This window comes from Saccopteryx leptura, chromosome 2 (assembly GCF_036850995.1).
Source record: "Saccopteryx leptura isolate mSacLep1 chromosome 2, mSacLep1_pri_phased_curated, whole genome shotgun sequence".
Taxonomy (NCBI): domain Eukaryota; kingdom Metazoa; phylum Chordata; class Mammalia; order Chiroptera; family Emballonuridae; genus Saccopteryx; species Saccopteryx leptura.
This window is the reverse complement of record NC_089504.1, coordinates 176,807,088-176,834,693: the sequence shown is the minus strand read 5'-3', so window position 1 is coordinate 176,834,693 and position 27,606 is coordinate 176,807,088. Positions and strand designations below refer to the sequence as shown.

At 39.8% G+C, this 27,606-nt stretch overlaps 1 protein-coding gene across 3 annotated transcripts in view; it reads right to left on the bottom strand.

Annotated features, from left to right (window-relative positions):
- Positions 1–27,606, bottom strand: part of LRIG3 (leucine rich repeats and immunoglobulin like domains 3) — a 56,707-nt gene that overhangs the window by 15,977 nt on the left and 13,124 nt on the right. For 2 of the 3 annotated variants that reach the window (XM_066369332.1, XM_066369331.1), the window contains exons 4-8: positions 4,130–4,261; positions 3,429–3,572; positions 2,266–2,409; positions 1,822–1,965; positions 1,264–1,407 (exon numbers count right to left, since the gene is read on the bottom strand). In XM_066369332.1, the coding sequence (XP_066225429.1) occupies positions 1,264–1,407; positions 1,822–1,965; positions 2,266–2,409; positions 3,429–3,572; positions 4,130–4,261 (708 nt within the window). Of the gene's footprint in view, positions 1–1,263; positions 1,408–1,821; positions 1,966–2,265; positions 2,410–3,428; positions 3,611–4,129; positions 4,262–27,606 lie in introns of those variants that run through there. The other variant, XM_066369333.1, reaches the window with a different exon arrangement.

The window sequence follows — 27,606 nt, the reverse complement described above, 5'->3', positions numbered from 1 at the left end:
AAGTCTAAGATCACCACCCAGGTGGCATGTAATCTGTAATAAATTCCTCATAATTCCTCACATCATCTCCACTCCTTTCCAAACAATAGTAAATTCTCTCTTTTCAACATACCTCCTATGCTCTGTCCTCCTCTTTCCACAACATTTTAAGTTTTTGCCCAAAATCAGGACAGCTGACTCTGGCTTTATTAATTCTTCTATCAAAATAACTAAATTCTGAAAGACTAGAATAGTCTGAAAAATACATTAAATTTTAAAACCACTGTTCCAACCATATATGCAGGAGTTAGCCAAAGCATACAGTAAGTCTTTCAAGTATGTAATGCTTCAAATAGTGAACAGAGCAAATGTTTCTGACAGTGCAAAACTCAAAAGCCCATTGTACAACATTAAAATGAATATTTGAGAGATTTTGCAAAGGTCAATTAATCCATCTTTCTCTTTTTCTCTTGGACAGAGATTAAGTCTGGATATAACTGCTAAGATAAATAGGCATCTTTGCTGCCCTTTGTCTATCTTTTTGCTCTGGGTAATTTTTAATCTGCATTTTATAAAGAAAAAGCGAACTTAAAATTGTTTCCCTGCTGCACAGTTACCAACCTCCTGGAGATCCTGGGAAGGCTAACTATAATCACCAAAATAGTCAGATGGCCCTGGCAGGTTGGCTCAGTGGTAGAGCGTCGGCCTGGTGTGCAGAAGTCTCGGGTTCAATTCCCGGCCAGAAGCGCCCATCTGCTTCTCCACCCCTCCACCTCTCCTTCCTCTCTGTCTCTCTCTTCCCCTCCCGCAGCCGAGGCTCAACTGGAGCAAAGATGGCCCGGGCGCTGGGGATGGCTCCTTGGCCTCTGCCCCAGGCGCTAGAGTGGCTCTGGTCGCAACAGAGCGACGCCCCAGAGGGGCAGAGCATTGCCCCCTGGTGGGCAGAGCGTCGCCCCCTGGTGGGCGTGCCGGGTGGATCCCAGTCGGGCGCATGCGGGAGTCTGTCTGACTGTCTCTCCCCATTTCCAGCTTCAGAAAAATACAGAAAAAAATAAAAAATTTTAAAAAATTAAAAAAAAGTCAGATGGCTGTACTTTTTAAGGCCTTTAAGAAACAGATAAGGGTGAAATGGACTGATTTTAATCAAACTGATCTGGGAAAGATTAAAACGCTATTTCTAAGGCTGTACACATTTCTCACAACAAAGGAAATCTGCTGGGAGAAAAGTGGGCACATTTAGGAACCAATTAGGTTCATGTACTGAGAGCAAAACCTGTAACTTACAAAGTCTTTAAACTGGAAAGCCCCCGGAAGGCACAGTCAGCAATGTAGCTGACTTTGTTGTTCCCAATGTGCAGTGTATTTAGCAAGCTTAGGCCCAGGAAACTCGAATCATCTAACCTTGCTAAGTGATTGAAAGTTAGGTCCCTGTAGAGAGAAAAGGAACAAAAAAAGACATAAAATAGATTTTACTTTCTAAATCAACAGTGTTTTGTTAAAACAAAAACAAACAAAAACAGGTAATATGGGTAACCGAAATAATCCTTATTCTAAAACTCTGCTTTCTTAATAATACCCGGCAAACGTGATTTCTAATCTCAGTTATTAAAAAAAAAATTGTACTTATTTGAAAATAACCATCATTGCTTTGGCCCATAAACCACAGACCTGAAACAGCAGAGTTGGCTTCAACTTATCACAACAAAAATATGACTAGGTTGCCTGTGAAAAAAAGCTGTCACCTTGGAAACTGTTATAAAAATTTCACAGATCAGTGGTAAGAAGCTCATGCTCTGGCATGATCCCTGCTTTCCAACTTGAGGAGAATAAAAGGCAACTCACAGCTCACTGAGTTTTTGGCAGAACTCCCAGGCATCAGGGCTGATCCTGTTGATGGCATTTTGGCTGAGATGAAGTTCCTGCAGCATCAGCAAGCCATAAAGCCAGCCTTTGGTAATCTCTGTTAGGTTGTTATGGTCCAGCTGCCTACATTTACAATAAGAATAAAAAGCAGGCTCAGAAGTTCATTATCTAGTCTCTTCAAAGGGGACATATGATGACAACCTATTATATATTCTTGTTACGAGATATTTAGCTTTTGTTATATACAGACACTGGCAAAAAAGACCAACCAGATGCTTAAAAATTCTGTCATTTCACCTGAAGCAAAACTAAACTATATATGATCGCAAATTATGAGATTTTTAAAATAGAATTTTAAATATAAGCTTCTGAACATTCGGTGATCATACTACCTGAGTAGGAACTGTGATAACCCACACTTACAAGATTTCCATGTTGCTCAGCCCCCAAAAAGCTCCATCCATAAGTTTTGTTACTCCATTTCTTTGCATTTTCAGAGACTTCAAAGCTCCAAGCCCTTGGAACGTGAGCCCATCTACATTTTTAATCTTGTTTCGGTTCAATTCACTGCATTGGATATTACAGTGAAATAGTTAGCTTATAGGACTTCTGGAGGCAGTAATAAAATGTCACATTACTACAATATAGTTAAAACAACCAATGTTAAATTACCTATTGTCTTAAATTTCTAAACATTTTTATTGAGAACAATGTTGATTTACTAGCAATAAGGGGATTTCCTTCTGAAATGTGTGGGTATGTTTTTGGAATGATAAAATACTGAAATTAGACTATACTTTAATTTCAAAACAGTTGTCCACTCAGTATAAAAGTTAACAAATTAATAATTGTTATAAAATTATCCAGAATGAGAATAAATATAACATGAAAACAGGTCTATTTAGGAAGAGGGACGTCAAATTTATCCTGCTCAATGTGCTAATAAAAGTTGGTTACTCTCACAAGTCCTTCTGTTTAATGCTTTCTCTTTAAGGCAGTCATTCTCAACCCTGGTTGCACATTGGAATCGCCTGGGGAGTTTTAAAATTCACTGAGGCCTGGATTTTACCCCCAGGGGTTCTAATATAATTGGTCTAGGGTGTGGCCTGAACACTGGTATTTTTAAAAGCTCCCCAAGTGTCTGTAATGTGCAGCCAAGGTTGAACACCACCATTCTGTAGGAGCCTGTTCAGATTATTCGACCATTATTAACAAGATAGTTCTTTATAACCACTTCAGCTATCAGAGCCTCCTGAAGTTGTCAGCATTATTCTCATAAACCACAGCCATGGAGAGTCCCTGTGATTTCTTCAGTGCTACAAATGACGCCTCTGTGCAGAGGCTGTTCAGTGACTACACTGTTCATGCTTTTGGTAACAATCCGACATGCCTTGTCAGGAAGGAGCCTGTACGAGATGACTTTGAAGGATTGTTATGATTCAGAGGTTCTACAACTCTGGCTCTCAAAGGGAAGATGGTCACATCCTTGCTTCTAAACTCCTTCAGCCACAATGTGAATATTAGGGGACAGACACCAAGAATTTAGAGGAGGTGAGGAAACATCACCTAAGAGGTGTTTTACTTACAGGTGTTGCAGTTGGTACAGTTTAAACATCTTGGGGGGGATAGCTGAGATTCGATTCCTGTTCAGCTTCAACACCAGAAGTGTACTGGCCAAATTGTCAAAATACCCAGGTTCCATTGACGTGACCCGGTTGCTGTTGATGTACCTGTTGAAAGTCTGAAGATGAGCTTCTCTCTCTGGTCTCTTTGGGAAGATAGAGTGCATGGACGATCTGTATTATAAAGACTCTCCAGAGAACCTAACCCCTATCTGCAACAACGGACACTTTAATAATCGCCCTTTAGGTCCTCGTGAACCAGTATTGACTACGATTCGCACCCACTGCTAGGGAAAGGGCAACTGGAAAATCTGAAGGACATAAAAATTTGTTAGAGATGTTTATCTACTTTTTAAAAATTTCATTTTTATTAATTTATTAAGAAAACAATGGTGTAAATCTTATTCTTTAAAAGAAACCCTTTGCACTCCGTAAGTTTTCTAACAGTCAAAGGATGTCTAATTTTTTTGTAATTCAAAAGTATAAGAGTAAAATGAAGACTGGTCATTAGGACTTACAGCAAATTATAAGCCAGTAAAAAAGCTACATTTTGATCCATCAGCAGTAAAACAGGCAGTTTGTTATAACTTAAAGTTAATTTTCTTATTATAACATGGTATTTTCACCACAGGTAGCATTTTTTTGCTAAAGAAAACTTCACTTACAGATATTTAAGTTGTAGAGGTGGAAATACAGTTTTGAGATCTGAAATATTATTGCTGCTGAGGTCCAATGTTTCCAGGGATTGAAACTGTTTCAGCTGTTCAGGTAATATTTCAACAATCCTGTTTCCAGCTCTGGAATTAAAGGAGACCAAAGATAACGGGGTGATGGTACAACAATCTGAAAGGTAAAAAATGTTTTCTATTCCAAACCTGTTCTCCAGAAAAATGGAAAATTGACTGCTCTAAACAATACTTTTAAAAGTTAAAGAGCATCTCTTTAGTTGCTGTAATCTTGAATGAAACTGTACATCATAATATCAGAATACATGAAAAGCATTTCTATAAAACTCTGCGTGTTACCTAAACGCTATATGCACTTAAACTATTTTTTCTTTGTTACTTTGATGACATGTGAATGCCTGCCCCGAGTTAGCCTTCCAGGCACAGATGTGTCAGTTTCCTCTTCCTTCTTCTTCATTTCTAGTCTACTTATCATTATTCGCTTAGAAAGTACCAACACTTCAGGTGCCAATTTAAAATACTCATCAGATTGGGGCTTTTTTTAAAGCTATGCTAGAGAGATCTGTTTTTCTTTAAGAAATAGCCAGTTTCAATGCACTGCGATAGTCTTCAAAACCAGTCTTCAGGGCTCCGAATAGTATAAAAGTATTACATAAAAGCATCCTAGTCTAAATAAACCCAAGGGGCAATTAGATTAAAATTTTTTGACATTAACAGTCTTAAATTCCAGACCAGACTGTCCAACATGGCAGCCACATGAGGCTCTTTAAATTTAATTTAAATTCAGTGTTAACATTCAATTCCTTAGTCACAGTAGCCATATTTCAAGTCCTTAGTAGCCACATGAGGCTGGTGGCTGTCAAACGTGGGAACCGTATCTTGGAATGAGTACAGAATCTAATACTGTTGAGGACATACTATTAGTTTCCAAGCCCTATGCTAGTCACTTTTTCATGTATGTATTTGCCATTTAATCACAACATTTATCTGGTATAGGTATTATAGCTAATTTTAAAATTAGGAAATTAGAGCTTTTAATCTAATAGTCCAAGTATTTCCTAAACACCTCACAGAATAAGTCCCTATTGGTCCCAAACCAATCCCTGAGGGCTTGTTTTATAGTATACAGTTTCAAAGATGCTTTGATAATTAAGTCCTTGTAAGGAGATGCACCTCAAGAGATGCCTACTACTTTCCACCCCTGTAACAATGCTGTACTCCTGGTTTCAGACTAATGTGGGCGTCCATCCTGGCTCACTGAGCCACCCTCACCTCCAACACTAAGGAAGTCCTGGCAATACCCCCCATCTGTGCTTGCACCTCAGGGGGACAAGAGAGGCTCCCAGGGTCTGCATGTCAGACATCCATCAGAGTAGATTTCCTAAATATGTACAAACGTTAGGTGCTGCTTGTCCCCACAAGAAAACAAGAAGGTTGTAAAGTTTTCAATTTAAACAACTAATGAAATCTCTCAAAATAGTGATAAAATCCTCCACATGCTACTTTTAAGAACTGTGGGGGAATCTTTTTGGATCCAAGTCATCCGAGAATCTAACTCCATTTTAAAGTCATCCTATAGAAAGTAACAAGAAGGTGCTGTTTATGGCAAGAGCCAAAGTTTGTGATAATAGTATAATAGTAAGGTAAAAAAAACCACCACCAGGATTAGCAACTCCATGTACAAGTTACAAATATCAAGTCCTTAGATTCCCACAGAGTCTTACAGACTTTGTTTAGAGTCAAGTCAGCCATGACCTCTGATTTTGACCATGTCTCAAATCTGGACTTGCTACAGTATAAACTCCTTGATCTAGTTGTGAGGTACAGGCTAACGCCAAGCAAGACAATTAGTCAATTTCTAGGTCCCAGAGATGGATTCAGTCCAAGAGACAAGCCACAAGGCCTTAGGGTCAGGGTGTGTGAGTTAAATAAAACCACACTTTAGGGTGAAAAAATGTGCTCTTAAATACATAACCCACTGTTTGCATTACCAGGATGTCCTCCCACAAACAGTGGAGTAACCCTGAAGTGCCCAAGTAACCACGATCCTCTCTCCACCTCCCTTCTGTCTCCAGCGGTTCCTCCCATTCAACTCTGCATCTGGTTCTGGGCCCGGGTGTTAGGCTAGCACAGCTACAGTTACATTTAACAAGAAAAAGAAAATGCTCAACTTTAGATTTCTGCAATGAATGGAGCAAAGTGGTGTTTTGTGGGAGGGAACAGGGGATCCACAGGTGTCTATCACATTGGTCAAATAAGGCTGCGAGTTAGGTAACAGGCCATATAATCTTTGGTTTATGTATTTGTTTGTTTATAAGGTAATTATGAACAAGGTATTAAAACTGCCAATTACTTGAGCGACGAATAAAATTTTCCTTGCAGTTAAAGTATGCTCTAGCCAAAGCCAGCAATTTCCTGAGCTGCACACCTCCTAAATGGCAGTGTGAAAGTGCTCAGTTATGGACAGAGTGCGTACAGTGCTGTCTTTGTCAGCATGCTCCTCTGCACAAAAATCCCTTACAACAGCCAGGATAATAGTCCCTGTATCACAGAATTTTAACTCTGTCCTAATGGAGCTAAATTAAATCCAAGTACCAGTTTCATATTAGCTCTCAGACTTAACTGGCAAATAACTACATGATAGGTACCAGTTTTCTTTTTAAAATACCATGCTTTACATCAAGAAAGTTTTAAAAAAGGAGACTATATTAAAAAACTAAATTAAAAACTTTTTTAATCACCTAAAACCCTCGATACAAACACATTTGATAACAGTGTGCATCACAAGTTGCCACTTTTGGAAGACAAAGATTTAATTCAGATCCAGCTTTAATTTTTCTCCAAATATGGATAAATACCAAAATTGATGAACAAGTTAAAAGCACTGCAGTTAATGTTTCTGGCGGGAAATATGCAAAGCCCTAACAAAAGAAACAAAATAAACTGTGTGAATACCTTTTCCCATTACTTTAGTTCATGTGAAAATGCCCTACTGGCATTGTTCAAAAATCACAGTATGGTACTGAACGTATAGAAGGCATTTCAGCCTGTGCAAATCCATCTTAAGGACTATGAATATTTTGGCCATCTATGGTTTCTGACAGTACAGGGTGTTCCTTGGTTAAATCATTGCCGGAGTTAAGTATAATCAGCCCCTAATGAACAAACACAGACCTGGGGTGTTGGTCAGCTGGAATACAGAGGGTTCCCTCAGGCTTCTCAAAGGCCACAGGAAAAACAGAAGGCTTAACTATTTCAGCAGTGGTTTCTCAGGCCCAACAATAATGGCTTCACTTTGTTGCTGATTTCACCTTTCAGCCTGCTTTGCCAGATTATCTTTAAAATGTCGAGGCAAACGCAACTCATCATTGTGTGTGACAGCAGCTGCTCAGAGAGTGCTCAAAACCTAGCAATGAAGAAGACAGATATGGTCCCTGACCTCACAGAGCTTCCATTCTAGTGAGGAGGACTGGCCGGCAAGTGGGAGTGGCCACTAAAATGATTAGGTGCTAAGATCGGGCAAGAGTACGGGGAAGAAAAAAGGACAGCCTCCTAAAAAGTGGTGGAGGGGGTGAGGGCAGTCAGCAAAACTTCCCGGTTAGGAGGCAGCTAATATTCCAGGTAGAGGCAAGTGAGAACAAGGCGAGCCTTCTTCCCTTTGAGAAAATGGAAGAAAGCCTGGATGGCTGATGCACAGAATTCACGAGTGGAGACTAGAGAAAGAGGAGTTTGAAGAGTGAAGTGATAGAAGGAGATGATAGTAGGTCAAGTGGTTCCCTGCAAGCCATGTTAGGCATTTGGCCTCTATCTCAAGATCAAGCTGGGGGAAGGAGAAGGATTCCAAATGGTGGGGTGACAATATCAGATGTGTATTTTAGAAAGGTTGCTCTGACAATCGTGGGTACAAAGACTGGCTGGGAGGCATGGAAGACCAGGTGCAGGAGCACCAGCCGGAGGTGCAGAAGACAGATGGTGGCATGTCGGGACGATGGTGACTGTCTGCCTAGACGTCCACTTTGGGAGTGAAGCACCAGTCTTCTGGTTTGCCAGGGCACAGGCTGTGCTTTTCTTCTCACCTGCCGTACAACCCCTGTAGTCTCTGGTCACAGAGATCCAGTTTAGCACTTATGGAATGCCCACCCATCTCCTCGCCCTGTTTTGTACCGTGTTTTGTATTGCTGATATGGAAGAACTGTCACGAAGCACACAGTGATCTTCCACATTCAGGTGTGAGGTGCTGACTAGAAAATAGCCCAGTTGTGACATTTTCCTGTGCCTACAATCACAAATGTATTATTCTCACATATAAGAAATGTGTTTGTTTGTTCTGATACTCTGAACACCTTGGCAAATGTAAACCCAGACTAAATAACTTACGCTTTTAGCAACATAATCATTCGATGATTGGTTCTCTATACTTTGTGACTCACTATGATCTTCAGAAAGCAAAAGACTCAAAAGAACCTCATGCACTCTTAAGTGCATGTAAATATTGTTAGTTTATTTTCAGAGTCTGAATGGTCACAGACCAAAACATTGTTAGTAAGGAACCAAAATATCAGGTTTCTTCACACTGGAATTCCTGAACCAATTAAACTGTAACTTCTTGATGAATAAAGAGTATCTGTCAGTCATTTCAACTGTTTCCTACCTATTACACAAGGTAACAGGAGGCTTAGGCTTTGCAGCTGTGATATGTTGAAGATGTGTAACCTTGGCTGTTGAGAGAAGGTATGTGCTTGTGGCATTGTCCTTTCTCATATTTGTTTATTTTTTTTTTAAGTGAGAGGAGGAGAGATAAAGAGACAAACTTCCGCATGCACCCTGACGGGATTCACCCAGAGACCCACATCTGGGGCCATGCTCGCAACCGAGCTATTTTTAGCACCTGAGGCAGCGACTCCATAGAGCTATCCTCAGCACCTGGGGCCAACATGCTCAAATCAATCAAGCTACGGCTGTGGGAAGGGAAGAGAGAGAGAAAAAAAGAATAGGGGAAGGGACATTGCTCCTGTGTGCCCTGACTGGGAATTGAAACTGGGACTTCCACATGCCAGGTCAAAGCTCTACCACTGAACCAACTGGCTGGAGCCACATTAGCCTTTAAGGGAGGATGTGTGTGGTGAAATTTAACTTGAAAGCTCTTTTTTAAAAATAAGTTGCAATGCCCTCTTTTCTCAGAACATATTTCTCTAACCACATCTCTTAAGTCCAATTCAGTTACTGCAAATAACAAATTGCTGAATCCATGGTCATCCCATACAACCACAGAGCAAGTATATTAGCTGTATTGACTGAGAGAGTTAGCCTGGCCCCAAGGAAATGCTGATTTCTATATATAACGTGCAAGTAACCAGTTCAGCATCATTTATAAAGGAATTACAAGTCATTACAGAAAACACTACATTTTGCAAACACATTAAAGGTCGCTTATACATCCAACAATAACTCTCTGCCCCCCCGCCCCCCCCCCCCCCGCACCACCCTGAAAAGCTTCCCTGAAAACTATCTGGCTGGAACACTAACAACCCATAATATTAGGCTTCTTTTAACAGAGGGACTTGGCAAGCAAAGAACCTCTCCCATGCAGATAAAAATAAACTCTCTCTGCTCATCTTTTTTACTAAAGAAGTAATTAAGAAGTTTCATTAAAAGAATACATGTTTAGACTGGTCCACTGGTACTGCGGCATCAGAGAACAAAGCCAAATGAGGCAACTTTAGCAAGGGGAAAGATTCTTGATTAAGAATTAACGACACTAAGCAGCAAGTGAGCCACTGTGAGGAGAAAAACTCAGTTCATTCAGCTAAGAGTGAGGTCAATATAAAAAATAATTATCTTTTGGATCATGAACATCATGATGACCACAGTGCTTTAATAAGATAATCGGGGCCCTATTAATATGCCAATTATAACGTGTTAAAATGAAAAAAGAAACGAGTCAAAAACCCATTCACACTACATACAAAACAACCCTTTTTGATCCTCAAGTGTAAATTCAATTTAGTCCTTTATGTAAACATAAATTTAAGAGCAAGTATTCCAACTTAGGGTGCTAAAGAAGATACTCACTGAACAATTATTTTAATCTGAAGCAATTTAATTCTGTGCAATAAAAACTAACCCTAATTTAGCGGAATTTAAAATTTTTCCCTCTTTTGAGACAGAGGCCCTTCATAGCCAGTTTCACTTGGCAGACCAATCTTATGGTTATGCTGTGGATTTGAGTCTTCCCATTAGTTTGTCATTGACTTGCAAATGGAGAGGACTTCTCATTCATCTTTGGTTCCTCCGAAATTGGGATTAAGTAAATACGTTCAAATCATGATTATTAGTCCAGAAACTCTAGATCAAACTTTAGTCTGTAAGGATTTATCTATATTGTGGTTCAAGATGCACATGTATGTCTGAAAATGTTATGACCATTAGACCAGCCATCCAGAAAAAGTAAACACAGAACTGCGATTCTGTACACTAAACAACTTGTTAAAATGAAGAGAACTTTTTCTCTCCTTCTTTTTATAAGTAGAATCTCTTTGAAGGAGCAATTCAACATAGCTCCCCAGCAAGGGAGTGTTGATTCTGTTACTGGTTGTGTTTTGATTTACTGCACTTTGTGAGCCTTGATTTTCTCACTTGTCAACGGAAGGAAATGGAATAGAATGAGCTCTTCTAGCTCTAAGAAGCCAAGATTCTGAATGTGGATGACAAACACTGCAAATGACCAGATTTGCTTCAGAGGCTTCACACAATCACCATGTAAAAACTAAGTCTTTTAGAGAACCTGGCCTCACGTTGGAGGGATTTCATCTCTTTTCTCTGTTGAAGTCCTACTACCTGGCTGCCCAGTCTTCCTCGGTTTAGTCCTGCATGTCCCTGGGGCATACCTACATCAGCTTTCTAAGAATCCATGCACAGAGGTGTGTGCATGTGTGCGTGCGCACGTTTTCATATTTAGTTCTAGACTGTCAGTGTAGGTGTGTATAGAGTCTAGATTAGAAATCCTTTTCCCTTAGGATTTGGAGGTTTGGCTTTACTCTATTATAGCTTATAGTTGTAAGTTTGAGGAGCCAGAGGCCATTCTGGTTTTCTACCCATGTTTCTGCAACCACAGCGGGCATCAGGATGGGACAGGGGCTTCTTGAAAGATTGTTGAGCCCTATCCTCAGGGTTTCTCTTTTAGTAGTTCTGGGTGGAGCCTGAGAATCTGAATTTCTGCCAGGTTCCCAGGTGATGCTACAATTGCTAGGAGCACAATGGGGGAAACTGCTGTTAATTCTTACAGCTGATTTGCTTGGTGGTTTTTTTCTTTTTCCCCTCTTCTCAGAGTTTCTCTTTATGCCTGGTACTCAGTAATTGCACAGTAATGTCCCTTAGTGTAGGTATTTTTTCCTTTCTTGTTTGCTGGCAGACTTTCAACCTAGAAATATGTGTTTCTCAGTTTTAGGAAATTTTTTGGTGTTTTTGATAATTTCCTCCCTTCCATATCTGTCTCCTTGTGGAATGCCAATGAGATAGGTGTTAAGACTTTCTGCATGATTTTTCTATTTCCTCGTTTTCTCTCCTCTTTTCCATCCTTTTGTCTTTTGGTTGTTCTTTTTGAGTTTTTCAACTATCTTCCAACACTTTGGTTACCTCTTAAAGTGTCTGTCATTATATTTTTGACATGAGTTCCTCCTTATTTTCTGAGTATTCCTTTTTTCATTATATTTTTTACCATTCTTGTTTTATGGATATAACATCTCTTTTCTTTCCAGAAATATTAGGTTGTTTTCAACTTCCCTTCCCCTTCCTTTGACGGTTTCCTTTACCTTTGTTTCAGACTCTGCCTTCATTGTTGGAAACTTTTCCAAAAGTTCGGTGATCACTGGCTAGTCACTCTCATTTAATAAAAAGAGCACTAAAAAGCTTAGTAAGGCCTCCCTGTGGAACGGACCTGTTGACTGGTGAGTCTCACCACAGGTGGCTGAGCAAAAAGCAATTTCATGACAAATCTCCACATCTTATTGTTCAAATCCTCCAATCTCAAGTCCGTGTCTGGGAGGGCAAACAGGAAAATAGCTGATGGGAGGGGTGTCGCTCTCACTACTCAGATTTGATTTAATTTCTCTGATTGCAGAATATGCTGCCCTCAACTCCCCCAACCCCAACCAGCGGTGCCTGTGTCCTCAGTTACTGAGCTTTTCTGTTTCAACACTCTAGAGAGTCAACTTCCAATCTTCTGCCTACATTAGGGGAGGGTCAGTCACTGTGCTTTCAGTTTTAGAGGAGGAACCCAAAAGTCAAACTGCTTCTTATAAAAGAGATTGAACCAATTCCCCATATTTAGTCCTATTCTGCACCCTTACCTTTATAGGTTTTGAGTTCCTGAACTGTTCTGTGGTTCTACAGCAAAACATGTTTGCTTATTTTGGAGTTTACTTCAGTTTCTCTCTGAAATCAGGTACACTTTGCCTGCTTGCTTTAAAAAAATTATGGCATCTTTCATTTGAACTGTTCCCTCTATTGTCTCTTAGTTCCCACTGGTGTACAGTCCATTAATTTCATTTCAAGAAGATTTAGGAAGAGTGAAGAATTAAATGAATGCATTCAGTCCCCCATCTTTATTAAAGGAACAGAGCTGTCAAGCGCAAGTACCGCAGAACTGTAACTACAGTGCATCTGACAGGGGACTCATGATCCCAAACCTCTCAATGTACAAAAATGATGGTCGAGAAGCAACCAGAGAAATTAATCTGGGATAAGGCAGTGTTTTAAATTCTTAATTAATCATTTTAAAGGGCCTATTTGAAAGCAGTTCTAATGAAAATGACAGCAGACTTGGTGAACTCAATATGAGACAACACTACAAAATCTGGTCCTTAAGATGCCAAATTTGACTGATGACGTCAGAGTAATGGCGGGGTAGGAAGCGATACCGATAAATCTCCCCCAAAACTCAACAAGATCTTCAACCAGAAACAGAAAAACCTATACTTGGAGCTTCCAGATGCTTCGCAATACACCCAAAGGTATGATTGAGTGAAAAATTAGCTAAAAATATAACCAAACCCCGAAGGAAATAGGGAGTAAGAAATGCTCCGCCTTCCTCACTAACCTAAACAGGGCGGCTTTCTCTGGTAACTGTGAATATAGAAACTGAGGCGGGCAAAGGGGGTGAATACATCCAGGCCGCGACACAAACGGCCGAACCAGGCTGTGGCACGGAGATCCAAGCCGAGGAAAATCAGATCCTGTGGCAACCCGGGCAATACAAGCTAACACTCGCGCCAAACCCAAACAAAGAAAGACAAGCGGCGCGGCCATTTTACCCGGTCTCCTGGTTGGTGCGCAGTTAGTGGGCGAGAGATTTCTTCCTAAGCCCCGGCAGTGGGTGCCCGTGTTGCCCCACGGAGAGGCAGGGTCAGAGGCCTTTCTGTGGGCCGAGGGCAGAGTCTCTGGGCAGCCCCAGCACCCTGGGAAAGCCACGCACGGAAGGGAGTGAGAACTAATTCCAACGGTGGAGATTTTCCGTGCTGCTGGGTGTTTCACTCAGAGGGAAACGCGGCCGGCCTCATATCCGGGTTTGCGCGCGCAGATAGTGAATGAGAGATTCCTCCGAGTGCCTCGGCAGTGCGCGCCCATGTTATCGCACAGAGGGGCAGAGTCAGGGGCCTTTGTGTGGGCCAAAGCAGAATCTCGGGCCGCCCCAGCGCCTTGCAAAAGCCGCGCAAAGGGACGGAGCGAGACTCAATTCCAACGCTGCAACTTTTCCCTGCGGTTGGGGGTTTCACTCAGAGCGTGAGACTGCTGGCCGGATATCCTGGTCGCAAACAGTGAGTGAGAGTTTCCTCCAAGCGCCCCGGAAGTGGGCGCCCGCTTGTGTTACCGGACAGAGTGGCAGAGCCAGAGGTCTTTGAGTGGGCGGAAAGCCCGCCTGATTATGCTAGCAGCTCTGACTGATTGAGCCTTACCCAGAGCCCTGTGCTGAGTGGAAATAGAGTGGGGAGTTGCCAGCTCTTTGAGCCTCTTACTATCCAGGCAGAGGCAGCAGCAACCCCATAGCTGGATTATCAGGCTACTAATTGAGGAAGGAAAGACTAGGAGAAAGGCTCCAGGAACACGGAGTCTCTCACTGTCGGAGCCTATAAATGCTAATGAGCTTCGACTGCCAACGAGACTAAAGCACAATACATGACATTGCCATAGACTTATCAACTGCAAACCTCTACCTGAGCATGCCAAAGGGGCAGAACCCGGGGTACAGAGTCACCGACCAGGAAGAGGGAGAGAAAAGAAAAAGCAAGAAGATAACCTCTCAAAATCAAGAATAATCTGCAGACTTTATAACCTATCCCATTTTATTATATTTGTTTGTTTGTTTCTCTTATCTTCATTCTTGATACTTTTTCTTTCCACCTCCAATTTGGCCGATTAATTCTCTACCGGTCTTACTCTCTCCTCTCCTTGAACTACACTACCCATAAGTGTTACATCTCCCATTATCTTTTTTCTTCTCTTCCTTTCTCTCTATGAGGGTTGCACTCCAAAACCCTTAACTCTCTCTCTCTCTCTCTCCTTTCTTTTTTCTTCTTTTAGTGGTTCCCTCTTTTTTTTTTCTCTCTCTCTTTATTTTCTCCCTCTATATTAGTTTCTTCCTTTCTCCTTTACATCTCCTCTCATTCAAACCTCAATAACAAACAAATTATCTTATCTGGGACTCAAACTTATGTTTGTGGCATTTTGGGGGGTTTTTACTTCACCTTTTTAACTCACTAGCAGTGCTCCCATCCCTGGCTCTCCATATTATCTAGTTCTTGTTCCACTAAATACAATAGTAATTTTTTAATTTGTCCCCCCATTTTTCTGTTGTCCTCTTAATCCTCTCATCATAACTCTTAGACAACCAACACCTAAAAGCAAATCATTTTATTCTTGACCCAAATTTTTTCCTTATTTGCTATTTGTGGGTCCATACGCTCTTTTTTTTTTTTTTTTTTTTTGCTCTTTTATTACTTTTCCCCAATTCAGGCCCTCCATCACAGGCATTGTTTGTTATAATTCACAGTCCACCACAAGATTTTCTCAAGAAAGAGGGGAGAGGAGAGGAGAGGAAAAAAGGAGGGGGGGAATAATTTCCTTTTTTTTTTTAATTTTTATTTTATTTTATTTTTCTTTATTTCATTATTAATTCTTTTTAAAAAAAAAACAACTCTTTTCGATTTTTTATTTTTTTATTATTTTTTTTATTTTTTTTTAACTTTTTATTCTTTATTAAATCTCATTAATACTATCAACAAAACCACCCTCAGATGCCATTAAGGAAGAGAAAATCGAATATCATGGATACAAAAGAAAGAGAGGTAACACAGCTAGATGAGGAAAAATCTATGGAGAAAAAATTTAATATATTGGAAACCTTGGAGCTAAATGACAGAGAATTCAAGATAGAAATCCTAAAAATCCTCCGAGATATACAAGAAAACACAGAAAGGCAATTTAGGGAGCTCAGAAAACAACTCAATGAACACAAAGAATATATGTTCATGGAAATTGAAACTATAAAAACAAATCAAACAGAGATGAAAAACTCAATTCACTAGCTGAAAAACGAAGTAACAAGCTTAGCTATAGAACAGGTCAGATAGAAGAGAGGATTAGTGAAATAGAAGACAAGCAACTTGAGGCACAACAGAGAGAAGAAGAAAGAGACTCAAAAATTAAAAAAAATGAGATAGCCCTACAAGAATTATCTGACTCCATCAAAAAGAATAACATAAGAATAATAGGTATATCAGAGGGAGAAGAGAGAGAAAATGGAATGGAGAACATACTCAAACAAATAATAGATGAGAACTTCCCAAGCCTGTGGAAAGAACTAAAGCCTCAAGTTCAAGAAGCAAACAGAACTCCAAGTTTTCTTAACCCCAACAAACCTACTCCAAGGCATATCATAATGAAATTGACACAAACCAACAGCAAAGAAAAAATTCTCAAGGCAGCCAGGGAAAAGAAGAATACAACATATAAAGGAAGGCCCATTAGATTATCATCAGATTTCTCAGCAGAAACTCTACAAGCTAGAAGAGAGTGGACCCCAATATTTAAAGTCCTGAAAGAGAGGAACTTTCAGCCATGAATACTATACCCATCAAAGCAATCCTTCAAATATGAAGGAGAAATAAAAACATTCACAGATACAGAAAAGATGAGGGAATTTATCATCAGAAAACCCCCACTCCAGGAATTACTAAAGGGGGTTCTCCAATCAGATACAAAGAACAAAAAAAAACAGAGCCACAAGTAAAAGCTCCAAGAAGAACACAATAAAACCAAATTTAAACTGTGACAACAACAAAAAGAAAGAGGGGGAGAAGATGGAGATTAACAGTAGCAAAGGACGATGGAGTGCAAAAGTACTCACAAAATAGTTCGCTACAATGAACAGGGTAGGGACCCTTTTCATTACTCAAAGGTAACCACCACTGAAAAAACCACCACAGAAGCACATGAGATAAAAAAGATACCAACAGAGGAAAGATGTATGGAATACAACCAAATAAAAACAAAAGATAGAAAAACAAAAGAGAAGCATCAAACAAGACACAAAACTAACAGAAAGCAAGATATAAAATGGCAATAGGGAACTCACAAGTATCAATAATTACACTAAATGTAAACAGATTAAACTCACCAATAAAAAGGCACAGAGTAGCAGAATGGATTAAAAAAGAATATCCAACTGTATGCTGCCTACAGGAAACTCATCTAAGTAACAAGGATAAAAACAAATTCAAAGTGAAAGGCTGGAAAACAATACTCCAAGCAAATAACATCCAAAAAAAAGCAGGTGTAGCAATACTCATATTGGATAATGCTGACTACAAGACAGGAAAAGTACTCAGAGACAAAAATGGCCATTTCATAATGGCTAAGGGGACACTGAATCAAGAAGACATAACGATTCTTAATATATATGCACCAAACCAAGGAGCACCAAAATATATAAGACAGCTACTTATTGATCTTAAAACAAAAACTGATAAAAATACAATCATAATTGGAGACCTCAATACACCGCTGACGGCTCTAGATCGGTCATCCAAACAGAGAATCAACAAAGACATAGTGGCCTTAAACAAAACACTAGAGCACCTGGATATGATAGACATCTACAGGACATTTCATCCCAAAGTGACTGAGTATACATTTTTCTCCAGTGTACATGGATCATTCTCAAGAATTGACCATATGTTGGGCCACAAAAACAACATCAGCAAATTCAGAAAAATTGAAGTTGTAACAAGCATATTTTCTGATCATAAAGCCTTGAAACTAGAATTCAACTGCAAAAAAGAGGAAAAAAATCCCACAAAAATGTGGAAACTAAACAACATACTTTTAAAAAATGAATGGGTGAAAGAAGAAATAAGTGCAGAGATCAAAAGATATATACAGACTAATGAAAATGACAATACGACATATCAGAATCTATGGGATGCAGCAAAATCAGTGATAAGAGGGAAGTTCATATCACTTCAGGCATATATGAACAAACAAGAGAGAGCCCAAGTGAACCACTTAACTTCCCACCTTAAGGAACTAGAAAAAGAAGAACAAAGACAACCCAAAACCAGCTGAAGAAAGGAGATAATAAAAATCAGAGCAGAAATAAATGAATTAGAGAACAGAAAAACTATAGAAAAAATTAATAGAATAAGGAGCTAGTTCTTTGAAAAGATCAACAAAATTGACAAACCCTTGGCAAGACTTACCAAGGAAAAAAGAGAACTCATATAAACAAAATCCAAAATGAAAGAGGAGAAATCACCACGGACACCGTAGATATACAAAGAATTATTGTAGAATACTATGAAAAACTTTATGCCACTAAATTCAACAACCTAGAAGAAATGGATAAATTCCTAGAACAATACAACCTTCCTAGACTGAGTCAAGAAGAAGCAGAAAGCCTAAACAGACCTATCAGTAGAGAAGAAATAGAAAAAACCATTAAAAACCTCCCCAAAAATAAAAATCCAGGCCCTGACAGCTATACCAGCGAATTTTATCAAACATTCAAAGAAGACTTGGTTCCTATTCTACTCAAAGTCTTCCAAAAAATTGAAGAAGCAATACTTCCAAACACATTTTATGAGGCCAACATAACCCTCATACCAAAACCAGGCAAGGAGGGCACAAAAAAAGAAAACTACAGACCAATATCTCTAATGAATACAGATGCTAAAATACTAAACAAAATACTAGCAAATCGAATACAACAACATATTAAAAAAATAATACATCATGATCAAGTGGGATTCATCCCAGAATCTCAAGGATGGTTCAACATACGTAAAACAGTTAATGTAATACACCATATCAACAAAACAAAGAACAAAAACCACATGATCTTATCAATAGACGCAGAAAAGGCTTTCGATAAAATACAACACAATTTTATGTTTAAGACTCTCAACAAAATGGGTATAGAAGGAAAATATCTCAACATGATAAAGGCCATATATGATAAACCATCAGCTATCATATTAAATGGCACTAAACTGAAGGCTTTCCCCCTTAAATCAGGAACAAGACAGGGTTGTCCACTCCCTCCACTCTTATTTAATGTGGTACTAGAGGTTCTAGCCAGAACAATCAGACAAGACAAAGAAATAAAAGGCATCCATATCGGAAAAGAAGAAGTAAAGGTATCACTTTTTGCAGATGATATGATCCTATACATCGAAAACCCCACAGAATCCACAAAAAGACTACTAGAAACAATAAGCCAATACAGTAAGGTCGCAGGATACAAAATTAACATACAGAAGTCAATAGCCTTTCTATATGCCAACAATGAAACAACTGAGAACGAACTCAAAAGAATAATCTCCTTCACGATTGCAACAAAAAAAATAAAATACTTAGGAATAAACATAACAAAGAATGTAAAGGACTTATATAATGAAAACTATAAACCATTGTTAAGGGAAATCGAAAAAGATATAATGAGATGGAAGAATATACCTTGTTCTTGGCTAGGAAGAATAAATATAATCAAGATGGCTATATTACCCAAAGCAATATACAAATTTAATGCAATTCCCATCAAACTTCCAATGACGTTTTTTAAAGAAATAGAGGAAAAAATCATCAGATTTATATGGAACTATAAAAAACCCCGAATAGCCAAAGCAATCCTAAAGAAAAAGAATGAAGCTGGGGGCATTTCAATACCTGACTTCAAACTCTATTATAGGGTCACGACAATCAAAACAGCATGGTATTGGCAGAAAAATAGACACTCAGACCAATGGAACAGAATAGAAAGTCCAGAAATAAAACCACATATATATAGTCAAATAATTTTTGATAAAGGGGCCAACAACACACAATGGAGAAAAGAAAGCCTCTTCAATAAATGGTGCTGGGAAAACTGGAAAGCCACATGCAAAAGAATGAAACTGGACTACAGTCTCTCCCCCTGTACAAAAATTAACTCAAAATGGATCAAAGATCTAAACATAAGACCTGAAACAATTAAGTACATAGAAGAAGACATAGGTACTCAACTCAGGGACCTGGGTTTTAAAGAGCATTTTATGAATTTGACTCCAATGGCAAGAGAAGTGAAGGTAAAAATTAATGAATGGGACTACATCAGAATAAAAAGTTTTTGCTCAGCAAGAGAAACTGATAACAAAATAAACAGAAAGCCAACTAAATGGGAAATGATTTTTTCAAACAACAGCTCAGATAAGGGCCTAATATCCAAAATATACAAAGAACTCATAAAACTCAACAACAAACAAACAAACAATCCAATAAAAAAATGGGAAGAGGATATGAATAGACACTTCTCCCAGGAAGAAATACAAATGGCCAACAGATATATGAAAAGATGCTCATCTTCTTTAGCTATTAGAGAAATGCAAATCAAAACGGCAATGAGATACCACCTCACACCTGTTCGATTAGCTGTTATTAGCAAGTCAGGTAACAGCAAATGTTGGAGAGGCTGTGGAGAAAAAGGAACCCTCGCCTGACCTGTGGTGGCGCAGTGGATAAAGCGTCGACCTGGAAATGCTGAGGTCGCTGGTTCGAAACCCTGGGCTTGCCTGGTCAAGGCACATATGGGAGTTGATGCTTCCAGCTCCTCCCCCCTGTCTCTCTCTCCTCTCTCTCTCTCTCTCTCTCTCTCTCTCTCTCTCTCTCCCTCTCTCTCCTCTCTAAAAAATGAATAAATAAAAATTAAAAAAAAAAAAAAAAAAAGAAAAAGGAACCCTCATACACTGTTGGTGGGAATGTAAAGTAGTACAACCATTATGGAAGAAAGTATGGTGGTTCCTCAAAAAACTGAAAATAGAACTACCTTATGACCCAGCAATCCCTCTACTGGGTATATATCCCCAAAACTCAGAAACATTGATACGTAAAGACACATGCAGCCCCATGTTTATTGCAGCATTGTTCATAGTGGCCAGGACATGGAAACAACCAAAAAGCCCATCAATAGATGACTGGATAAAGAAGATGTGGCACATATACACTATGGAATACTACTCAGCCATAAGAAATGATGACATCGGAACATTTACAGCAAAATGGTGGGATCTTGATAACATGATACGAAGCGAAATAAGTAAATCAGAAAAAAACAGGAACTGTATTATTCCATACGTAGGTGGGACATAATAGTGAAACTAAGAGACATTTATAAGAGTGTGGTGGTTACGGGGGGGAGGGGGGAATGGGAGAGGGATGGGGGTGGGGAGGGGCACAAAGAAAACAAGATAGAAGGTGACAGAGGACGATCTGACTTTGGGTGGTGGGTATGCAACATAATTGAACAAGATAACCTGGACTTGTTATCTTTGAATATATGTATCCTGATTTATTGATGTCACCCCATTAAAAAAATAAAATTATTAAAAAAAAAAAAAAAAAAGATGCCAAATTTAATGTTAAGCTTCCTACATTTCCAGTATTTGGGTCCAGAGTAATGGTCTTACCATATTCTGTATTAGACCACCTCTCAAGTATTTGTGCTAGGCACAGCATTTCACACTGTCATGATAGACAAGGTGTGGGTGGGGAGGACTTCACAAATCTACACATCTGCGGCCATACCACCGTGAATGCTCCCAATCTATCTGATCTCAGAAGCTAAGCAGGGTCGGTCCTGGAACTTGGATGGGAGACAAATCTAGACCTACAATGCCCAGTACAGTACTATAGCCATTGGCCATGTACATTTAATTAGGTTAAATTAAATTGAAAATTCAGTAACACCACATTTCAAGTGTTCCCTACCCATGTGTCTAGTGGCTGGTGCAGTGGGCAGCACACAGAACTGGCCCATCGAGGCAGACAGTGCTACTGCAAAGCACTGGCCTGGAGCCCACATCACACAGGAACTGGAACTTGAGAGGGGGAAAAGGCGGCTCTAAGGAAACCTTATATTCTAAAGTCTTGCTTTATAATACAGAAAATAGAAGGAAGTTGTTCTCTCCAGCACATAAAACTAGGGTAACAAGTGTAAGCCACAAAGGGACAGAGCTCAGCTTAACAAATAAAAAGTCCTTGTCTGACCTGCAGGGGCACAGTGGGTAAAGTGTCAACCTAGAACACTGAGGTCGCTGGTTCGAAACCTCGGGCTTGCCTGGTCAAGGCACAAATGGGAGTTGATGCTTCCTGCTGCTCCTCCCTTCTTTCTCTCTCTCTCTCTCTCTCTCTCTCTCTCTCTCTCTCTTGGTTCCTTCTCTAAAATGAATTTTAAAAATCTTAAAAAAATAATAAATTTAAAAAAAAAGTCCTAGCAATTAGAACTATTTTCAATGGAATGGCTCCTCCCCAAGAAGTGAGCTTTTGTCCCTGGATGTGCCCAAGGGGAGGCTGGATAATCTCACTTCCAGAGGTTTCTCCACAGAAGGAAACGTGTCTTCTAATTCCCAGTCACTATGATTGAATATAGACACTCAAAACTAACAAAAAATGAATTATGAACAGTATTGAACATACTAAACTGTTTCTAATTCCCCTGACCTTTTTCTTGATACTGACACGGGGATGGTGGTAAGGGAGTGAAAGCAAAAAAGACAGGAAAAAGTGAGTAAGAGAAAGAGGAATTTATACAATTAATTGACTACTTTCTTGACTCTGTAAACATCCACCTTTTCCTGGGCCAATACCTCAAGCAGTATTACAAAGCAAAAGATGACTAAATTCAAAGAGCATCTTTTATTTTTTTCTAAAAAAAAAAAAATATATATATATATATATTTTTTATCTCAAATATATATATATATATATCTCAAAAATATATATATATATATATCTCATTCTAATTCTATTCCGTGTTTGTTTTGTTATAAAAAATACATTTAAAATTGCTTGTGCACAGTAAAATAGAATGTATACCATGCTTACTCTATGCTGCACAGTACTTTGCAGCATAAATATTATAAATATTACCTTACTACTTCATTTTGTCTTCACCTTCACTCTAAAGACTACCATGTCTATTGGCTAAGGCTTCCATCCAGGAGAGGGCAAGAAACAGCCAGGCAGGTAATTTTAACTACTAGAAAGGCGGTGCTTATAATTGCGATTGCCTTTCCTTTTGTGTTGTGAATTTAGTACTTAAGCAACTTTTAGCCAAAGAAAGAAGTCTTACTAGTCAGAGCCCTATTTCATTATTTTAGTCTCTCTACCCAACTTGGACCCCTGAGCCTCTAGTCTAGGGAAGATAGCAGAGATGGTAAAATAAGGAAGAGATGGAAGAAAAGCAATTAGGCCAGGATAGAAACACATGTTGAATCTTGCCACTCCAATCGTGAATAGCAACTAGCTTTACTGTTTTGTCTGCCTTGGCAGCACAAGCCTTATTCAGCTTAGAAAGTCTCTGGCAGAAGCTGCACTTGATACTTCAAAGCAGGAACCCAAATGGCTAGCATCAAGTTGAGGGAAGGGATGAGGAAACGGTGTCAGTTCAGGATAAACATTGCTCATACAAGACTTTTTGTAGAATGCTACACTGGAAGATCAAGTCAAGGGATTGGGGGACAAATTTGCGGCTGCAAGAACCACCACTGAAGAAAGTTGTTTAATGGGTCATTATGCCAAATCTAGTAATGTTGTCACCTTGGAAAAGCCAAGTTTCATCAATGAAAATTTTAAGTGTGTATAAAGAGGCAGGAAGAAAAAAGTTAACTGAATTGTTTCTTCAACAATTATGTACATTAATTTGGACAGGGACATCCATTTAGTCATTCATCTGACAAACATACTGAGTGTCTACCATCTTCTGCACTAATGCCAGGGTTACCGTGTGGATGAAAACAGATACGACCTCAGCTTTTATGAAGTTTCATTCCGGTGGGGGAAATGGACATTAAATGTATCACAAATATGCAACTGAAAAATGTGAGCAGCACATATTATAATAAAGTAGACATTGTAAACAGAGGAGATGTGAACAAATATAAGGGGAACCTAAAGCCTGGCGTCACAGCAGGGGAGGGGGAGCGTTCCAGGCAGAGGGAGAGGCACGCACAACAGGACTGAGGCAGAAACAAGCCGGCACATTCCCAGAAGGCCGGCAGGCATCGGGGGGAGGCTCACTGGGAAAAGATTCAGATCATGGAGAGCATTTAATATCTTGAGAGAGATTTTGCTTTTAATCTAAGAGGAATGGAAAATTCCTGAATGGCTGAAAGAACCATGACATGATCACACATTTGTTTCAAATACAATCATTCTAAATGGAGGATTCACAAACCTTGCAAACTTGTATTACGGGGAGTTTAAAGTAAATGTGAAGATAAACTTACAAGTGTTTGTCACAGCACATGTCTGTGTACAGTAAACTCTTTTATGTGCCAATCACATATAAACATTTTAAAGTCCAGTTAAAAGAATACAACTTATCATATTAACATGTGTAAGCATGTGTGTGTTTATTTTTTTATTTTTCCGAAGTGAGATGGAGGGAGGCAGAGAGACAGACTCCCACATGAGCCTGACCAGAATCCACCCAATAAGCCCAACAGGGGGCAATCCTCTGCCCATCTGGGGCATTGCTCCGTTGCAACTGGAGTTATTCTTGCACCTGAGCTGGAGGCCACGAAGCCATCCTCAGTGCCCAGGCCAACTTTGCTCCAATGGAGCCTTGGCTGTGGGAGGGGAAGAGAGAGACAGAGAGATAGAGAGAAAGGAGAGGGGGAAGGGTGAGGAGAAGCAGATGGGCACTTCTCCTGTGTGCCTTTGTCTGGAATCAAACCTGGGACATCCACACACCGGGCCAAGGCTTTACCACTGAGCCAACCGGCCAGGGCCAAGTGTTTAATTTGTAACACTTGATCTTCATGAGCTTACTTTCTTTAAACACACTAATGTCTGGCATGTTTCGGTGAAGCTTGTAGCCCTGTAATGCAACGTCCTTTATATATGAAGACACTGGTTCGTTTTTCTACATTGGTAGAGCATACATTTAGGGATGAATTTTTCAGTTAAGGTTATTGAATTATATGGGCTCATTTATACCCAGATGTGGGTAAAAATGGGATGTAGTTTATGTCCACTTAGTCAGAGCAAAGCTTCCTGATTCCCCAGAAACTGAAGTTCTAACTCTGACTAATGCTGCTCCCCAACTGCCTTAATTAATATGACAAAATGGTGAGTGCTTTTCAAATATTGACTCACATAAGTTTTGGCTTAAAAAACACAGAGCTGTACTGCACAGTTATAAAATTATTCAGTTACATCATCACTTGAAGACATATATAATGCTTGTCTTCCATATATGAAGCTTTATCTCTAAGTTGTGAACTATTAACATACCAGTTTTTAAAAGTTATAAATTGAGTTTGATAAATTATTTAAATAAAGTCTGTGCCATGCAACCAAGCAATAATCTTTTAAATCACTGCCTCCCAAACTGATTATTTTTCATTAGTCTGATTTTTTAGACTGTAATGAGAAATGCATGCTCACAGATGAAATTCCCATTTAATACAATATTGGGTTCAGTATCTAGATGACATAGCCCTGCTGATTAGATTTCTAACCACTAGTTCAAATCTACCCTTCTTACCATACAGAAGCCAGCATGCAAATGAGGCACACCCAATGGCCAATTTCTCTTTGTGGGAAAAAGACATGGCCCTAAGACACAGCAGGGCTCAGAGCACAGAAGAGTTACAAGGATGGACAGATAACAGGTATTCCACAAGTCGTAACTGTCAAATATCAAAGTCACATTATTTATCGGTCTTTATGGCTCCTGATTCAGAAAAGGAACACCGTTTAATGACTTGGAAAAAAAGGAGAAAAGCAGGTTCTGTGATTAACTGAAATAGTCATTTCATTCTCCTGCTTTAAAAAGTGTACAATGACTCCCCAAACATGTAAAACACCTCAGCCGACCCTAACTTATCACTTACCCAAGTCTCTTTCCTCACACAGCACACGTACTGTTACCTACAGCCTACTCTGCACTGGGACAGCGCCAAGCACATCCCTATCAACCAGGGCAGCACCCTCCTAGAAGGACCTCTTTATTGTCTCCCTTCCATTACTATTCAAAGCCCCTTGAGGGCAGAGGCCAAATTCTGTTTGGCTTTGTTCCTTAGCCCTTAGCACCTAGTACGCCTTGTTATTGGCACTAGGACAGCTCAAAACACACCTTATAGATACCCAAGCCCTAGAAATGTTCAGTTAGTAACTATAACTGAATGCTCACCCATTTTTTAAAAATTATGTGAAAAAAATATTTCCCTGAAAATTAACCCCATTCTTCCTCCCTCATCTGTTGCTGCCAGGATAATTCCTTTAAATCCTGTCTTCTTCCTGTGACCTTCCTGGTTCCAGAGTCCACTCTGGCCCACTGCCTCAAGTCTGCCACCCCGCCAAGCCCACTGCAGCTGCAGAGCGGAGCTGCGGCTGCTCACACTTCTCAGAGCCCCTTCCTGCACAACATGCCACTTGATCCCTCACCGGAACCAGATGAGAAAGAGAGAAACATCTTACACGGTTGTTACATATAAACAAAGAAGAGTTAATTAGCTCTGCTTGAGGTCAGACAGGTCAGAAGTGTGAGACGGAAATCTGTGTGCCCCTTTCCCAGCTCAGTTCTCTCTACCACTGCATCAGTGCCCGTGATCTCTCATTCCCTCCAATATTCAATGAGCATCCCTCCATGCCAGAGGCTGTCCTATGCTGCTGAGGGGACTGAACACTCAGAAAGATAGGAGTCCTATCCAGGAATGGGGTGGGTGACAAACGCCACTGGAGCACTACACAAACTGTACTTGCGGGAGTTTCAAAACTGAAGTAAAAGAAAAGTCACACCCTTCTCAGAATTCTACAATAACTATTGTTCATGGCACAAATTCCCAGTACTCCCTGCTCCCTACCACCCAGGACTGTTCTTTGTAGCATGTGAATCACATCAGAACTTGAAGCAAAGGGCATGCACGGCTCTCACACTTTCCTGCCTCCCCAAAGCATCTCTAATATGGAGGACATGACGTGATGGCACTCCATCTTACATGGCACTAGGTTCTAAAACCAGTGAATAGGGGAAAACAGTTATCATGAATATAACCTTGAAGACCCCTGAACAGACTACCAAAGAATTTTTATGCAGACCTATGTTCTCTCTCTCTCTCTCTCTCTCTCTCTCAAGAAGTCCTATATAGGGCCAATTTTTGTATTGTGAATTTTTAGTTCAGAAACTGATGATGTAGTTCCCATGTGTATTGGGAACAGGGGTTATGAAAAATCTGTACCTCCAAAGACCAAAGGCATGCTCGCTGGGGCACAGTATTCATTTAGAACATTGGGAAATGGGAGAAAGGTCTTTCTGTCACACACGCTCCGGGGTCTGTGCTCAATGGCTGCAGTGGTGAGCTAAAATCTTATACTACTTAAACTGCTTCTCTTGTTCTTTTTTTTTCTTTAATTATTATTGGTTGTTCTAATTTATTATTATTTTTTTACCAAGCATGCATTGTTGAACACAAATTAAGTAGAACACAGGTATGCTTTGTCTCCTCCGTGAATTTTTAGTCACTGGTATGAACTAAGTTTACAGGAGGACATCTGTTTCAATAATGCTAATTACATATGGCTATTCTATACATATTCCTTAATTCATATATTAATTAGGCACCAACTCTATCTCACACATACATATGTTGAGTACTGGGCAAAACAAGAGTGAGCCATGGAGGCCTCAAAGGATAGGAAGGGAGAAAATGAAAAACAATTATCATTTCATTTCCACATAACAGCTGAACAGAAATGGCAAGATTTGGACAGGGCAGAGGAAACCGGAGATGACCCCTCCCACAGGATGTCCCACATGACCACCTCCCCCACCATCAGGCCCTGATTCAACTGTCACCTGCCAGGTGAGTCACTCCATGAACCTTCATTTCAAACTGTAATTCCCTTCTTCCAACACACACTCT